This window comes from Gigantopelta aegis, chromosome 15 (genome assembly GCF_016097555.1).
Source record: "Gigantopelta aegis isolate Gae_Host chromosome 15, Gae_host_genome, whole genome shotgun sequence".
In the NCBI taxonomy this organism is placed as follows: domain Eukaryota; kingdom Metazoa; phylum Mollusca; class Gastropoda; order Neomphalida; family Peltospiridae; genus Gigantopelta; species Gigantopelta aegis.
In genome coordinates this window covers 18197822-18215065 of record NC_054713.1, presented here as the reverse complement: position 1 = coordinate 18215065, position 17244 = coordinate 18197822, and the positions used below count along the sequence as shown (strand labels likewise).

The following is a 17244-nucleotide window of genomic DNA, read 5'->3' as shown; positions in this document are numbered from 1 at the left end:
CTAATGTTTAGATAATAATATAATAGGTTTTCATTTTCATATTGGTCCAAAGTCCATGTCGTCGTTGACAGTAGCAACCAGAACACATCGGCTGAATTCGGCTGTCATTTACCACAGACCCACAATAGTATATATGAATTCACAGTGTTCGGAGCAATATGATGTGATCTTACACTGGATTGCATATGTAACAGCATTAGGTTTGTTCCCAAAAAGACGACAAACAGCTGCAGGTTCAAGACAATGGCATTTTGTTTAACACCAAACACAAAGTATTTTTAAAACCCTGAAACGATCAAAACAATAAATTAAAATACAATACGAATACAGTACATGACATTACGATAAGAAATACATATATGTGACAAATGACACACGACATTTCCTATACTGTCACATATAGTTAACATATATATCGAATCACATACTAATACATGGTTCCTATGGTTCCTACTAAACAATTAATACATCACAATACATATGACACAACACCATATGTTAATCATTTATACAATTATACAACCCATACTTTACTAATACATTCACTACTAATGTTTAACATATTCACGTACATTACGTCATAAAAAATATACACATATAACAACCTAGTCATGTACATACCAAGTGTGTGTAACTATAACTAAGGTTGTAACACCTGGCCGGTAACTGACACACGCATTCAGAAATAGAGATCTAAATAAAATAATAAAACACACTAAGTCTAAGTATCGTACAAAGACTATAATCCAAAGTACATAATTATATTAATAGCAATAGCATAAAATAAACTATCTCTTCTGCGATAATACAAACTCTGCAAACATCTTACTTTCAATTAACTATCAAAACATAATTAATTTAAAGTTAAAACCCATTAGTAATTCGTTATAAGAAATCATAATATTAATTACATTACCATTTAGACATTAGAACTTAATTTAATATACTTCATCTGTTACTTAATTACTTTAGATAAATATAGTTGCAAAAGAGTTATTTTACATATTAATACATTATAAAATACCATTATATATTATACACAGATAAAACTCGATATTGCCACATACTTCCTCTCCTGGAGAAATTACAACCTCATCATTTACCTGAACCATTGAGGATAGAAAGAATTGCCAACCGTTCAATAAGTCTAGATTTGTCAATAAAATCGGGGTTAACAGTATGGGACATGACCTAATTACCAGACTCCATCCAATGCGGTTTCCTGTGCGATGTCTCAGAACGACGTGGGGGAGGTCGCGGTGGAGGCCGTGGTAGAAGTCTGACTGGAGATACTGGAGGAGATTCTCCTTCAGAAGAGTTTACCTCTGGATCAACAACATCAGGTTCTGTTTCTGTACCTTCAACGTCTTCCAAGTTATCAGGCACATGGTCGTCGCCACCAGAAACATCACCCTCTGCCTCAACAGATAGCTGATCGTCACCAGCATCCGGCAAGACAGATACATCCTCATCTACAGCGTCTTCAGCGATGACTCTGGTATCATCCGCAGCTGTAGACTGCACTACGTCCAGAACTTCCTGTTCAGACCCACTCTTCTCAATATTAACTTCATGTTGAACTTCTCGCGATTGTCTCGTCCTAGGCTTCGGTGTTGGCTGGCTCTTCACATTAGATGGAATGGCTCCGATAAGCATGAGATAGTTCCTGTGATAATACCTTATCCTGCAACAGCATGTAACAGAAAGCCAGATACCATGGTGTATGGATATCTGCTTTCTGAAGAAAACGACTACCATGTTTTTTTTTACACTCACTCATGAATGTTGACAAAACATTAGTTCGCAGAAGAAGTGGCACCAGGACCCCTCATTCCACGAAGCGATCTTAGCCCCAAGATCACCGTAACTGCACACCTAACATATACACTTACGGTAATTTTAGCGCTAAGATTGCTTTGTGGAACGAGGCCCTGAGATTTATAAGAACTACCAGGAACAACTAATAAAAGACAGAGCTGTTTCCCAGAAGAACTAGCTCCGGTTGCCTGTAGTTTTGCCTCAATATAACCATGGTATGGCAACTGCTGTCCATCCGCACATTCTATCTTTAAAATAACATCAAACGGATGCATCACTATATCAGACAGGTTGTCCTTGTAAACACTTTCTGCAACAGTAGATACTGTTGAGCCAGTGTCCAACAAAGCTTTAGTGGAAATATTATTGATAATAACATCACTTTCATTTGGACCTCCCACTAAATGTGTACTATCCTGTTGCATGAAGTTCATAGGGCATCTCGGTCTGGATTCTACGGGTAGCCCCTCCCCATAGATTGATTCCTGTTTAACGTATGTCGTCGAGAATGGTCAAGTCTTACCCGACATCCGTCTACTTGTCCACATCTGAAGCAAACGGGTTCATCTCTGGGTTGATACCGCTAATTCAGCTGTTGTGGTTGTTGATATCGATCACCTCGTCTTGGCTGCCGAGGTCCGTGCTGTCCATGGCTATCCTGCTGGGTGAAAATGATATTGTCGCTATTGCTGTAGTGTTGCACTCTAAGAGGATTTCTAAGATCTCCACTTCTGAATGCGTGTATTAGTTACCGGTGAAGTGTTACAACTTTAAGTAGTACACACACCTGGGTTTTAAAAATACTTTGTGTATGATGTTAAATAAAATGCCATTGTTCAGAACCTGCAGCTGTCTGTCGTCTTTTTGGGAACAAACCTAATGCTGTTACATATACATTGAAATCGAAATACTTCTGCTATATGGGAAGCCTCTAATTTATACCCAACAGGTGCACGTTACCGAATTATTCACCATACATAATTAAAATTATGAAGAAACATGAAGAAATATTTTACTTTATGCACAAGAGCATTGAGATAAATTATGTTGTTATTATTATTATTATTATTATTATTATTATTTAGATGTTTATTATTATTGTTATTATTATTATTATTATTATATTATTACTATTATTATTATTATTATTATTATTTGTGTGTACACGGTCAACTTAAAATACTGTTCGATTTTTCTGCTATATTAATCTTGAAATAGCATTTTTTAGTTTTTTTAGGAATACTCACCTACGAGGGATGTATTTATGAGGGTATATGAACTATATACATGCATATACAGTGAAACCAACCACTAAACTGGAATTCTCTCAAGAGCGAACATTTTCCAAGGTCCCGTGATTTTCGCGTCTTAATTATTTTTTAACACTAAAGTTTACCTCTCTCTCTAGACCGGACCACCCCCTCCCCACCCCCCACCTCCACCCCTAACAAAAACCGGACGAATAATTCAGTCCCAAGGTGTTCATTTAGTGTAAATTGTAGCTACCTCTGAAACCGGACGAGCATACCGTTATCTTTAATTATGGCGCCACTAATTGCTCTGGCTATCACGTCAGTTGGATTAACTGACTGCGAACTCGGCTAGTGTAATATGCGCATGCTCTGGTTAGCCGACAGAATGTTATCATATATCGTTACACGTGGTTAGGAAACGGCTAACACCAGCTGACAGCTTTGATATTTTAGTAACTAGTGCAATGGCGTAGCCAGCATGAGGAAGACAAGGCGCTTACCTCGTCTGGAATTTTCACAGATTTATTTTATGTTTCCCATGATACTGAGATTTATTTTACAGGTTTGGATTTTCCTCGGCGTTTTTTTTTTTCCTCTCTGGCTGAGTTAGGATTTGAGTTAGGTGTTTTTAAATTACGAATGTTATTAAAGGCCCCTCACAAATATGTAGGGGAGACCGGGGTTGGTTGTCACACGGGTTGGTTGTCACAATGGTCATATCTCTTCTATTAAACGGCGTAAGCTTACTGGACTAAGACATGTGTCTTGTAATGTACCTTGGAAAATATATCTCATGATTTGCTCCAAAGATCGACAGAACAACGAATATAATCCACTAACTTGTTCATTATTCAAACCGTATTTATCAAAATTATTAATTTGTTCTCAGCAACCACCTAAATGAAAAAGAAAATTCACAAGCAATTAACACACAGCTTGATTGCTCGGCACGGGAATCCTGTTACGCGTAAGCGCCTTCCTGGTGGATTAGCGGTCCCAGTACATGTGGTAAAATTACCAAACACCAATTTTGAGCAAACGACTGGTTCATTGTTAGGTATTTAGGAAGTGTTTCATAGTGATCAGGTGCGTTTGATATACTGGTACCCAAGTTGTTTGCAAGAGGTAGTCGACTGCCGCGCTCGTACTTGTGGTAATTGTTTTTCTAAAGCACTTCAAAACCAAGGCGTAGCGGCTATTGATTTAAGGGACTTCCACGCCGTCATTTGAAGCGCTTACGTTACGGACCAAGGCGTGTCGGGCCGTTACGCCTAACGGCTCTGGGGAAACCCTGCACACCTAATATCAACAATTTTATAATAAAGTTAAACTGATACACTAACTTATCCAGAAAAAAACAACTAAATTTTAAAAATCTTATTTGAAAGCGTGTTCAAGATCAGGTGGCAGTTCAGTAGGATGCACTTTTAAAATTGTGTATAAATAAGCTGCCATCAAATTTAGGTACTTATCTGGCGTTTACTGAATGGCTACATCAAGATATTATGGTTTGCACAATACTTATTTCTGTTTATTATAACTTTATATAACATTAACAGAATGGATTGGTCAACAGGCTTAGCCTATATATTTAAAGACCTTTCCCTACATTATACAATTAAAGTAGTAACTGGTCAACATGGAAATGTTGAGAAAAATAGAAAATGTGCATTTAGTGTCAACAAAAGTAAAACTATTAGTTTAATTGTATGTTTAACCTGTCAAAATATAAATATTTGTATATCGATTAGAACCAGAGAAACAAGACGAATAAAGGAGAAGGTGAACGGTTTTATCAATAAAAATTTATGTAACGTTTGCTTTTAGCAATGAAATGTTGGAATTTGCTTTAAGTTGGGATTGCCATATATAATGTGTTGATATACACATTTGTATGATTGAACCTAAATAAGTAGTCTGGCGCTCTCAATTGTATTTGGGGGGGGGGGGGGGGGGGGGGGGGGGGGTAACAGGAGATGTTCCACGTAATGGCCACAGGCACAATATAGATATTATATCTTGGTTTAAACAATATTTATTAGCAAATCAAATTTGGGATTGGCCAACAGGCAAGTGCCTATATTAAAGGGACATTCCCGAGTTTGCTGCATTGTAAGATGTTTCCGACTAATAAAATATTTCTACGATTAAACTTACATATTAAATATAGTTTCTTGTTTAGAATACCAGTGTCTGTATATTCAATGTGTTTCTGGTCGTCTTAATATTTGTAAGAAGCCCAAACTGGATTTTGTCTTGAAATAATTTCGTACGTACGAAAAAACTCTTTTTGGGAAATAAAATGAAATTTAACCTTGTACAAATATTAGAACGATCATAAACACGTTTAATATGCAGCCACTAATATTTTATGCAGAAAAATATATTTGATATGTAATTACAGTCGTCAAAAAGTCTCTGTTAGTCGATAAAATCTTTAAAATTGCAGCAAACTCAGGAATGTCCCTGTAAGGCCTCTCCCTACATTTAACAAATATACATGTTATACGTCAAGATGGCTAGAACAATATTACAATAAAGATAACACGGATAGTTGGGGGAATAGAAGAGATGAGTGTGTAGAAGAAACAAAGAATAAATAGCAAACAGTTGGAATGGTTAAATGGTTAATTGATCTCGAAACGCTTACTATTAATAAGAAAATTCTGAACAGATTTAAATATAGAGATATTTTCTTGGACACTTAAATTTGAATCTCCGAATAGCAAAGTATGACACTTGATATTATAATAGTTCAGTAAATGGGTATTGCGAGCTGCAACATATATTGGGCAAAAACATTTAAAAAAATTCTGCATCTTCAACTGGGTGGCCACAAATACAAGAAGGGGTATCTGTCACATGTCGTACAAATTTGTGACCATTCAAATCACTGGTACCCAAACGGAGTCGGCTATGTAGAATCTGTTGCCATCTATCACCTTCATAAAAATAAGATGGAACAGCAAGGTCGTGTTTGTTCATTTGTATTTTAAACAATTTTAATGAAGAAGAATTTCTAATATCAGGCAACAGATTATTCCATAATTTTACTGCTGAAGGAAAGAAGGAGTTCGAAAACAATTTTGTTCGACAAAAATATGTTTGTAGATTCTTCGCATTACGCATATAGTATTCATTACGTTCTGCAGCAGAGAGAAGTAGTTGTAAGGTTAAACAAGTTGGTAACATGTTATTTGAAAGTTTATATATCATACAGAGTTTATGTCGCTTCCTCCTTTATTATATCTTGAGCTTAGAACTCTTATAAGCGCACGAGACGAGAGATAATGAGGTCAATAACACCCCCCCCCCCCCCCCCCCCCCCCCCGTGCTGCTCAGAACAAATCTCCACATCTATATATCTATATTGTATGATGCAGTATCCTGTAGCAAAGAGCTACAAACACAATACAACATAGGCTGGCATGCTTATTTACAAGATATGCTTGATAGTAACAACATTGACAAAAGTTTATTAACTAACGCTAAAATTCACCCAAAATCTAAATCTAGCTACGCAAACAAAATCCTTGATGACAGATATTACGAACACTTTAAAATTAAGCTACAGAACTCTGAAAAGCTGCAAATATTTAAACATATTAAAAACAAATATGAAATGGCAAATTACTTGAAATATATATTAAAAAAACCCACCAATTTTAGACAAGCTCTCACAAAACTACGTTTATGTGCTCACAGACTGGAAATGGAGGTAGGACGTTATAGGAATATCCATAGAAATGACCGTATATGCCGGCTGTGCCAAAAAGAACCAGAAGATGAGATTAATTTTTTGACTCGGTGTCCAATAAATATGCATTTAAGAAAAATACTATACTATAAAGTCGGTCAAATATGTTCTTAGTTCACATTTCTGTCTGAACTGGAAAAATGTGTTTTCCTTCTTGACAGCCCAGAACAAGTAACTCCAACTGTTGGGCAATTATGTTATGAAATGTTCAACCATAGGCAAAATGAACTTACCAGACCCTCTACTACAACACCAACTTGAATAAACACGTATACACACTCAGTGACACTGCACACATTTACGTGTACATGTATAACTATTACACGTATATAATCATTGTCATCATTATTATTACTATGTGTCTGATCTTACCATTTTATATTCTAATTATGTATGTTGTCCAATGTATACCATGTCATGTTTATATGATTCATATATAAATAAATGATTTTGATTGATTGACATTCGAGTTAAAACGATGGAGACGTTCTGGCAAACTTAGATGTATTTCGTGTATTTTCTGCATTCTACTACACGTAAGAATGCGTTGTGATTCGTTTGAAGTCGTTTTCCCAAAACAATGAAATCTGGAACATTTGTCCATACGTGGGGTGCCATGGATTTTAGACCATATGAAAAACGTAGTGTTGGTTACCAGTCGAAAATATAATTTGTTACGCTTTTGAAATAAGGTCATCGTCAAATTTAACGAGTAGCACAAGCTTAACTATTCAACGCGATGTCAGTAATGCAGTCATGTTATTTTACTTGCCATATTCTACGACACATGATGCACAAGATCACTTTACAGTCATCAAAGATTTTACACCGATGTCATTGTGAAAGAAGGTACCTGTTACAATAATTATTATAAGACTTAAGTCGGGAACCAAACCCTAAGTCTTAGCCTTAGGCTAATGCTAAGATTTTTTATTTGTCACCACTAGTCTCTAGAGCACATTGATTAATTAAACATCGGCTATTGGAAGGAAAATGTTTATTTAACAACGCACTCGACACATTTTATTTTTTACGTTATATGGCGCCGGACATATATTGAGAGAGGAAACCCGCTGTCGCCACTTCATGCGGAATCATGGGCTACTCTTTTCGATTAGCAGCAAGGGATCTTTTATATGCACCATCCTACAGACAGGATAGTACACACCATGGCCTTTGTTACACCAGTTGTGGAGCACTGGCTAGAACGAGAAATAGCCAAAAATTTTAATGGCTCCAACGACGGGGATTGATCCAAGACCGACCGCGCATCAAGTGAACGCATTGGCTATTTGATGTCAAACATGTAATTCTGGAAAGAGTTTGATCCGTACCCCTCTATATCAAAGGCTGTAAAGACTAACCCTAACCCTATACCTAAAACTAACCATTGAAAAGGGGCTATGTGTCATGAAAATTCTCTCTTACTGCTATTCCAATCAAATCGGAACAAGTTGGCAGACTATGGATTCTCCACGGAGTTCGACTGAATTGGGTATAGCTTCTTTTGGACTGAATCTTGTTTATTAATAGCAAACGCGATATCTATATCAGTCCTTGGTTTTTGAAAATTATAAGTGAGTGGAAAATTGCACACGTCAATATACTAAGGTGAGTGAAAAATCACTCTCAAAAATAAATAAAATAGGCAGTGCAGCTCCGATTGGATTTTGACTGGTACGTCTACAAAATTGTCTATTGAACCAGTATCTCCCGATTTGTTCAACAAAGAGAAATACCAGTTTAACGACTGTGTGGAAGCCACTGCCATGTTTTTAATTTTTATTGTTTTAATAAAAGGACCTTCCTGTCGGCTAAATGAGCTATGAAAACTTTATTTTTGTAAACAGTGAAAATAAATATACCCATCTATTTTACGTGCGCCATTTGTTGAGTGTAATGTGTGCTGTTTTTCACACTCGTCACATTAAAGTTACATGCGCTGTACGAGCGCAATCGCACCCGCACACCTTAAAAAGCAAGGTCTACTATATGGTATTCTAGCGACTGTACCTGGTGTTGGACAAAATGACTGCTAATATTAACTTTGTGACTGTCAAAGCATGCCAATACATAGCCTCATCTGGCTCACTTGAAGATACCTGAAGGTACCTGCGCAGCTACTGTTAGATTGATTTAGTTTAAAACCCATTGTGCGGTAGAGGATAGTAGCCCTGGTGTGGTGGCAACAGGTTTCCTCTCATTACCTGTGTCATCTTTTACCAAATGTTCAACGCCAAATAACCTTAGAAAAAATGAGTTTAACAAAACATTTCTTCATTCCTTCCTTTTTATTTTTTATTTTTTATTTTTTTAATTCAGGATACCAGCCTTGGTCCATGCAGCATTTTCTACATCGGCCAGAAGGGAAAATTTGTCACAATTTTTTGATGACAAAGAAAACTGGGGAGAGGAAACGATCAAGTGTGGTAAACTGACATATTAATTAAAATTCATAATTATTTTCATTATTTCAAATGATTTTCACCTGCACTCCTCCATTTGTCATTTTTCTTTTACACAATCTAGCCTTCAAGGACCAGTTTAAAATTCTAGTATTACAGATGAATTTTATTCTGTGTAATTATTGTGTAAAACGAGCCTTTGAAAATTTGCATAAGCCATTTATGGGTTACACAAAATCAAATTCAGGCAACCCATTTCGCTTTTATGTAACCCGTCATGACCATGTAAATGATGTCATAAATTCAATGCGCAAACGAAAATGGATTACTCAGAACTATACGTACGCAAGCGATGCCCAAATGAAACTATCGCTCTCGCAGTTTTCAGACAGCTGTAAAATATTACCAGAATTAAGAACAGAAAACACAATAATTTTGGGTACGTAGCCCAGTGGTACAGTGCTTGCTCGACGCGTGGTCAGTGTGGGATCGATCCCCATCGGTGGGCCCATTTGGCTATTTCTCATTCCAGCCAGTGCACCACAACTGGTATATCAAAGGCCATGGTATGTGCTACCCTGTCTGTAGGATGGTGCATATAAAAGATCCCTTGCTGCTTATCGAAAAGAATAGCCCATGAAGTGGCGACCGCGGGTTTCCTCTATCTATATCTGTGTGGTTCTTAACCATATGTCTAACGCCATAAAACCATAAATAAAATGTGTTGAGTGCGTTGTTAAATAAAACATTTCCTTCCAATAATTTTGGTACCTATTTGCATTGAAGACGAAGCAGGGCACAATATTCCACGTGAATCATTTTTTTTTTAAATTCATACGTACCTTCAGTTACATACATGCATGTACATGTATGTGATGAATTGTTATGTTCTAAAATTAAAAGCTGCAAACTTAAGGATCATCAGAACTTTATTTGAGTATTCTTTTTTGGACATCTGATAGCAGTCAAGTTGTGATCACTGATTTAGATTACATATAAATATACAATTCACATAAATGAACAATGGATTACCTAGAGGTACATGTAAATATCATTTGAACCAATTTTATTTACTTAAGAAATATATAAACAGGGGGCTGGAGGTGTTGAGAAGGCCATCACCAAAAATATACTGGTACATGTATGGTAGACTACTAGTGTTACAGGTTTTAGAAGGGCAGTAGTCTTGGCTGTACAAAATGCTACATAACGTACATGTATATTGAGGGGGTCTTCAAAACTAGCCTGATTTTGTGTAAACTTAATTTATAAAATGGTCACTATGCAACAGAATAACATAAATATTTAGCATATTTAACAAACAATTTGAGAAAACACTGAGAAAGCATGCTGAAGTTAACGTAACTGAAATTTGTCATTTCTTAGTTCCATGTTAACATTCTGTCATCTTTGTTCAGGCAGACCATGGCATTTGGATGAATTACGAATCAAGAGCAATGAAGACTTGCACAAACTGTGGTAAGTCACAGGATTGTAGAATTCTCCTACTTCGTAGACTCTGTGGAATATTCTTGTTCCAAACTGACCAAAACAGTGGCAGATCCAAGGGGATGGTTTAGGGGGTTTACCCACTCCCCCAACTTTTAGCTGCAATGTGAAAAAAATAAAAATAATATTTTGTTTTTTTTCATACACAAACCTCTTGGGGAGATGTGGATCTACAAGTTTGCATATATGCTAATCCCAGAATTACCAAATGTTTGACATTCAATAGCTGATGATGTGCTTTATTGATGTCATTAAACTAAACAGACTTTATATGCTAATCCCCCATTTCTCAAAATACTTGATCCTCCCCTGCATAACTTGTCTTTCAGAGTTTATGGTATGTGCTGTTCTGTGTATGGGAAAGTGCAAAAATAAAAGATCCCTTGCGGGTATTTGTAGCAGTGCATACACATGTAGCTTGTGTGGTGACAGAAGGCTTTTTTCTCTGTGTAACAGAAAAAAAATAACGTCAACTTGAATGAATTTCAACTAGGCACTTTTATATAATAGAAAGAGCATGTTGCTCAGTGGTAGAGCACTTGGTTGAGGTATGATAGTTCACAGGATTGATTGTCCTCAGTGGACTTGGGGTTGTTTTTTTCCCATTCCAACCACTGAACCAAGAGTCCCACAACTGGTGCATTAAGGGCATACTCGGTCTTCGTGATGAGCAAAATCAAGGTGAGCTGAAGATCATTCCACTTAAATGATTTAAGGCGAGCAATGATATGAAGTTACAAATGTAATTCATTAAACATTTTATTACAAGGCGATCAGTTTGCAGCTCTCCTAAAAACATTCCAGGAGAGTGTGGATGGGAGTAGGTGACCACTCTCCTTTCCTGGTGAAGACTGCATACTATCCTTTCCTGATGAAGAAAGAAAGAAAGAAATCTTTTATTTAACGACGCACTCAACACATTTTTATTTACGGTTATATGGCGTCAGACATATGGTTAAGGACCACACAGATTTTGAGAGGAAACCCGCTGTCGCCACATAGGCTACTCTTTTATGACAGGCAGCAAGGGATCTTTTATTTGCGCTTCCCACAGGCAGGATAGCACAAACCATGGCCTTTGTTGAACCAGTTATGGATCACTGGTCGGTGCAAGTGGTTTAGACCTACCCATTAAGCCTTGTGGAGCACTCACTCAAGGTTTGGAGTCGGTATCTGGATTAAAAATCCCATGCCTCGACTGGGATCCGAACCCAGTACCTACCATCCTGTAGACTGATGGCCTGCCACGACGCCACCGAGACCGGTCTGCCAGAAAATAATTTGAGGTTATGTAATAATAACAAAACCGACCATAAGTCACCCCTACTAGGTGGTTTATGGGTTTGAAATGTTTTGAAATTGGGCACTGCATTTCATGCTTTTGACAGATTTTAAACAACGTTATCTATAAAAAAAAAAATCTATAAAAGTTTTTAAAAAATATATCCATTAATTTCCTAGTCTTTAGGGTGCATAATTTTACCTTCTGGTCTTTTGCTGCTGTTTGCAGAGCAGATGAGTATCAAGATGAGTTGGGTTACCATAATCTAGAAACCCTGTCTGGCATGGCAATAGTAGTTATTTACTAGCTCAAAACTGAATATCACTAGCCATGGAGGTGGGGCTACCATAATCTAGAAGCCCTGTTAGGCATGACATTTGTAGTTATTTACTAGCCCAACATTGCATATCACTAGTCATGGGAGTGGGGCTACCATAATCTAGAAGCCCTGTTAGGCATGACATTTGTAGTTATTTACTAGCTCAAAACTGAATATCACTAGCCATGGGAGTGGGGCTACCATAATCTAGAAGCCCTGTTAGGCATGACATTTGTAGTTATTTACTAGCCCAACATTGCATATCACTAGCCATGGGAGTGGGGCTACCATAATCTCTGTTAGGTCTTTTAGCTAGCTGTTTGGGGCAGCCCTGAGGCATGACATTTGTAGTTATTTACTAGCCCAACATTGCATATCACTAGCCATGGGAGTGGGGCTACCATAATCTAGAAGCCCTGTTAGGCATGACATTTGTAGTTATTTACTAGCCCAACATTGCATATCACTAGCCATAGTGGGGCTACCATCTAGAAGCCCTGTTAGGCATGACATTTGTAGTTATTTACTAGCCCAACATTGCATATCACTAGCCATGGGAGTGGGGCTACCATAATCTAGAAGCCCTGTTAGGCATGACATTTGTAGTTATTTACTAGCCCAACATTGCATATCACTAGCCATGGGAGTGGGGCTACCATAATCTAGAAGCCCTGTTAGGCATGACATTTGTAGTTATTTACTAGCCCAACATTGCATATCACTATGGGAGTGGGGCTACCATAATCTAGCCCTGTTAGGCATGACATTTGTAATTATTTACTAGCCCAACATTGCATATCACTAGCCATGGGAGTGGGGCTACCATAATCTAGAAGCCCTGTTAGGCATGACATTTGTAGTTATTTACTAGCCCAACATTGCATATCACTAGCCATGGGAGTGGGGCTACCATAATCTAGAAGCCCTGTTAGGCATGACATTTGTAGTTATGACTATCACTAGCATATCACTAGCCATGGGGGTGGGGCTACCATAACCTAGAAGCCCTGTTAGGCATGACATTTGTAGTTATTTACTAGCCCAACATTACATATCAGTAACCATGAGAGTGGGGCTACCATAATCTAGAAGCCCTGTTAGGCATGACATTTGTAGTTATTTACTAGCCCAACATTGCATATCACTAGCCATGGGAGTGGGGCTACCATAACCTAGAAGCCCTGTTAGGCATGACATTTGTAGTTATTTACTAGCCCAACATTGCATATCAGTAGCCATGGGAGTGGGGCTACTTTTAATCTAGAAGCCCCGTATGCTGTATATTTGCAGGTACATCTCCATGTAAGCTAGTGTCGCTACATGTGTGTGTTCTCTTTTCTCAGGTACGTTCTGTTGAAGGAGCGTAACATGTTGATGACAATGGAGGCGGAGTACACAAGACAGTGCGAGTTGTTCCCAAGTCCAGAAAGAGTCGACAAGGTACATATGAGTTATTATTATCCACATGGTTCAACATACCGAGTTAATAATAATCATATGAAGCACACATGTAATAACAAGTGTGATGACATAATTTTGGGAAGCATCGTCATAACATGACGTTGCTTCCCCAGGCCAAGCTAAGACTATGCTTTTGAAATATGACATCATTTCGTTGTCTCCTAGTTGTGGCTGAAACATTTTGAGTTGGGTCTTGCTATTCATAAAAACAACAACAATAATAATATGGATAATAAAGAAATTATTACACTCATGTGTGAGTCGTACTGATTTTACGAAACTCATGCCAGGATTCATGTATTAACCTCGTTCTCGCTCGGGCAATACAAAAATCCTGACGTTCTGTAAAATCAGTACGACACACATGCTCGTTTAATAATCTCTATTTACCCACGTAGTTCAACACATACAGGGAAATGACACTGACCAATAAATGACGTCATAATGTGGCTTCCCCAGTCTCAGATCTGTGCATGTGAAATATCGTAATTGCTTACAAAATTGACGTAATTTCGTTGTGTTCTTTCAGGGTTTTTGTCAGAGGGTAAAACAGGTATAGCGCCATACTCAAATGTTTTGTAGAATTTTTTTTTTTTTAAGTTAACCTTTTGACAAAATTAATTACTCTTATCATTATATCATTTCTTAACCCTAACCCTAAACTTAACCCATTTTAGTTCTGGGGTAGGCCTCCCATACCCCCTGTTGACTGTGGTTACATTCAATTCCATAGCACTATACCCAAAAATTCCTTTCTGACAGAAACACTGTCTTCTAGTTACATTCAAAACGTTTGGACAAGGTATTTGTTATTCAGAAAAAGTAATACGGATAATATAGATAATAAAGAAATTATTCCGTGTGAATTGTACTGATTTTACGAAACTGGTGTCAGGATTCATGTATTACCATTGCTCTCGCTCTGGCAATACAAGAATCCTGACACTCGTTTCGTAAAATCAGTTGTGGAGCACTGGCTGGAACGAGAAATAGCCCAATGGGCCCACCGACAGGGATCGATCCCAAACCGACTGCGCATCAAATGAGCGCTTTACCACTGGGCTGTGTCCTGGCCCCTGAGTTGTGTCAAGAGCAAACATAATTGAACGTAAATGGAATACAAATACAGACATACAAGCAGTTTCATGGCTCTTACACTTCAATCGGACTGAGATTAGCAGCTTTAAAATGTAGTTCAACCATGTGCTGGGGTGTAATTTAACCAGACCTTCCTTTCTTTTGTTCACCAGGTAGAGGAGAGTATGGAGAATATACTGGCGATCGTGGACGAGCGCAATGAGGCATTCAGTATGCTAGAGACCGGGAAATCCAACAAACCGGAGAAGAGGGTCGTCCGGAACTTCCTCGGGTTAAAATACCACCGCACACCCAAGGAATATGCAATTCCTTCGTTCATGAACAAATTCTACCGACTGACTCACGCGCCATACCGCTCGTCGATGAACATGTACATTAATCTTTACAAGGAACAGAAACGAAGGGAGAGGATGAGAGAGCTGCGGCGAGAGCAGAAAAATATGAAAATGTTGGAGAAGAAGTTTCCTCACTTGCGTGAATCTGAAAAAGAATAGACAAAGACTGTGTGGATGTAAATAAATCTGTAGTGCTCAGTTAAGCTGGTTAAATGCGTTTTGCTTTTTGTGGGAGCGGGGGGGGGGGGGTGGGTGTTCCTGTCTTGTTTTTCTTAAGTTTAGAACAGGTGTTGTTAGGACTTCAAAGACGTCCATCTGTCCATTCACCCATCAACCCATCCATCCATCCATCTATCTATTCATCCATCCATCCATCAATCTGTCTGTCTATCCATCAAAATATCAACCTATTCATCCCACCATCCATCCGTCTGTCCATCCATCCATCAAAATACCAACTTCTCCATCTATTCATATTTCCATCCATTCATAAATCGCTCATCTGTTAATCCATTCATCCATATATTTTTCCTTCTCTGCATATATGCCTAATACATATTATTTCCCTTCTGAAACTGTCAGAATTATCAAATGTCTGACACCCAGTAGTGAAATGATTACTAAATCATTGTGCTCTAGTGGTATCTTTGAACAAAACAGACTTTGACCTCAAATCTTATTTGTCATTCAGCAGACTATTTGACAGCCTTAATCCAAGTGTGTTGTCCGTTGAGCTTTCTCTACATCACTTAAAGCCAGCATATTGGTTCATGGAATTTACAGTGCCAGGCAGGTAAACATCCATGTTAAAAAGTGTCATCCAAGAGGAAGGAAGGAAATGTTTTACTTGACAACACACTCAACACATTTTATTTACGGTTATATGGCGTCGGACATATGGTTAAGGACCACACAGATATTGAGAGAGAAAACCCACTGTCTCCACTTTATGAGCTACTCTTTTTCGATTAGCAGCAAGGGATCTTTTATATGCACAATTCAAGACAGGATAGCACATACCACGGCCTTTGATATACCAGTTGTGGCGCACTGGCTGGAATGAGAAATAGCCCAATGGGTCCACCAACAGGGATCGACCCTAGACCGACCACGCATCAAGGGAACACTTTACCACTGGGCTACATCCCACCCCTGCATAACTGTAAATGCATAAAAATGTGTATGACTTTTCATCTCCAAATCTCATTGAGCCTAGTGGTGCACTCTCTGAACTGAAGCCAGTACTGGGAAAAAAGAATCGCATATTGCCTCAGGTGGGACGTTATTGTTACCAACCTTGGAAAAAAATTAATTAGGGGAGTGATTAATTGCTCCCCTAATTCAAGATAAACCACAAGCACAAATGTTTGCACTCGTTGTTTATCTTGATGAACTGTTGCTCCCCCAACTTAGATTATAGGGAGACATTAAGATATTACCATACTGAACACAGATATTTAATCATTTTGTAGGCCTAATACGTTTTTTAACAATCACATGCTAAGGGGAGCGAAAAATGATTAACTTGAAATAGTCTCAGGGGAGTGATGGGGAAGTGGGAGTGATAGCTCCCCTTAAACAGATAAATAAAGTGACATTTAGTAAATGATGAAATTTGGTCACCAGTATCAGTCTGGAATATTAAAGACAGTGGTATGTGTGTTGTGTATGTGGGACAACCCTTGTTGCTGATAAAATAACTATTAATCTCTTGCCAATCTGTAAACGGCCTACACTCTAGTGGTCAATTGTGGATCACTACCATTAAAAATATCTCGTACAGAAATATTAGTACATAAGAAATTATAATGTCTAACACGTACAGATAATATTAATAGCGAGTTAAATTGTGCTAAAACATTCCCATTGGAGGTAGGATTATATGGAAGACGTAGTGACCACCTATCTACACAATATAGATTGTAGGAACAACTTTTTGAATAGTTGGGTTATACATGTATATTGTTTCAACTAGTGCACGTGTATGCAATAAAGCACACACACACA

At 37.9% G+C, this 17244-nt stretch overlaps 1 protein-coding gene across 1 annotated transcript; it reads left to right on the top strand.

The window, feature by feature from the left end:
* Positions 1–7494: 7494 nt before the first annotated feature.
* On the top strand, positions 7495–15436 carry LOC121390342 (39S ribosomal protein L47, mitochondrial-like). The gene is made up of 5 exons (XM_041522134.1): positions 7495–7677; positions 9151–9257; positions 10652–10712; positions 13687–13783; positions 15055–15436. The coding sequence occupies exons 1-5, from the start codon at positions 7568–7570 to the stop codon at positions 15394–15396; spliced, it is 717 nt and encodes a 238-aa protein (XP_041378068.1). The 5' UTR covers positions 7495–7567; the 3' UTR covers positions 15397–15436.
* Positions 15437–17244: the final 1808 nt, after the last annotated feature.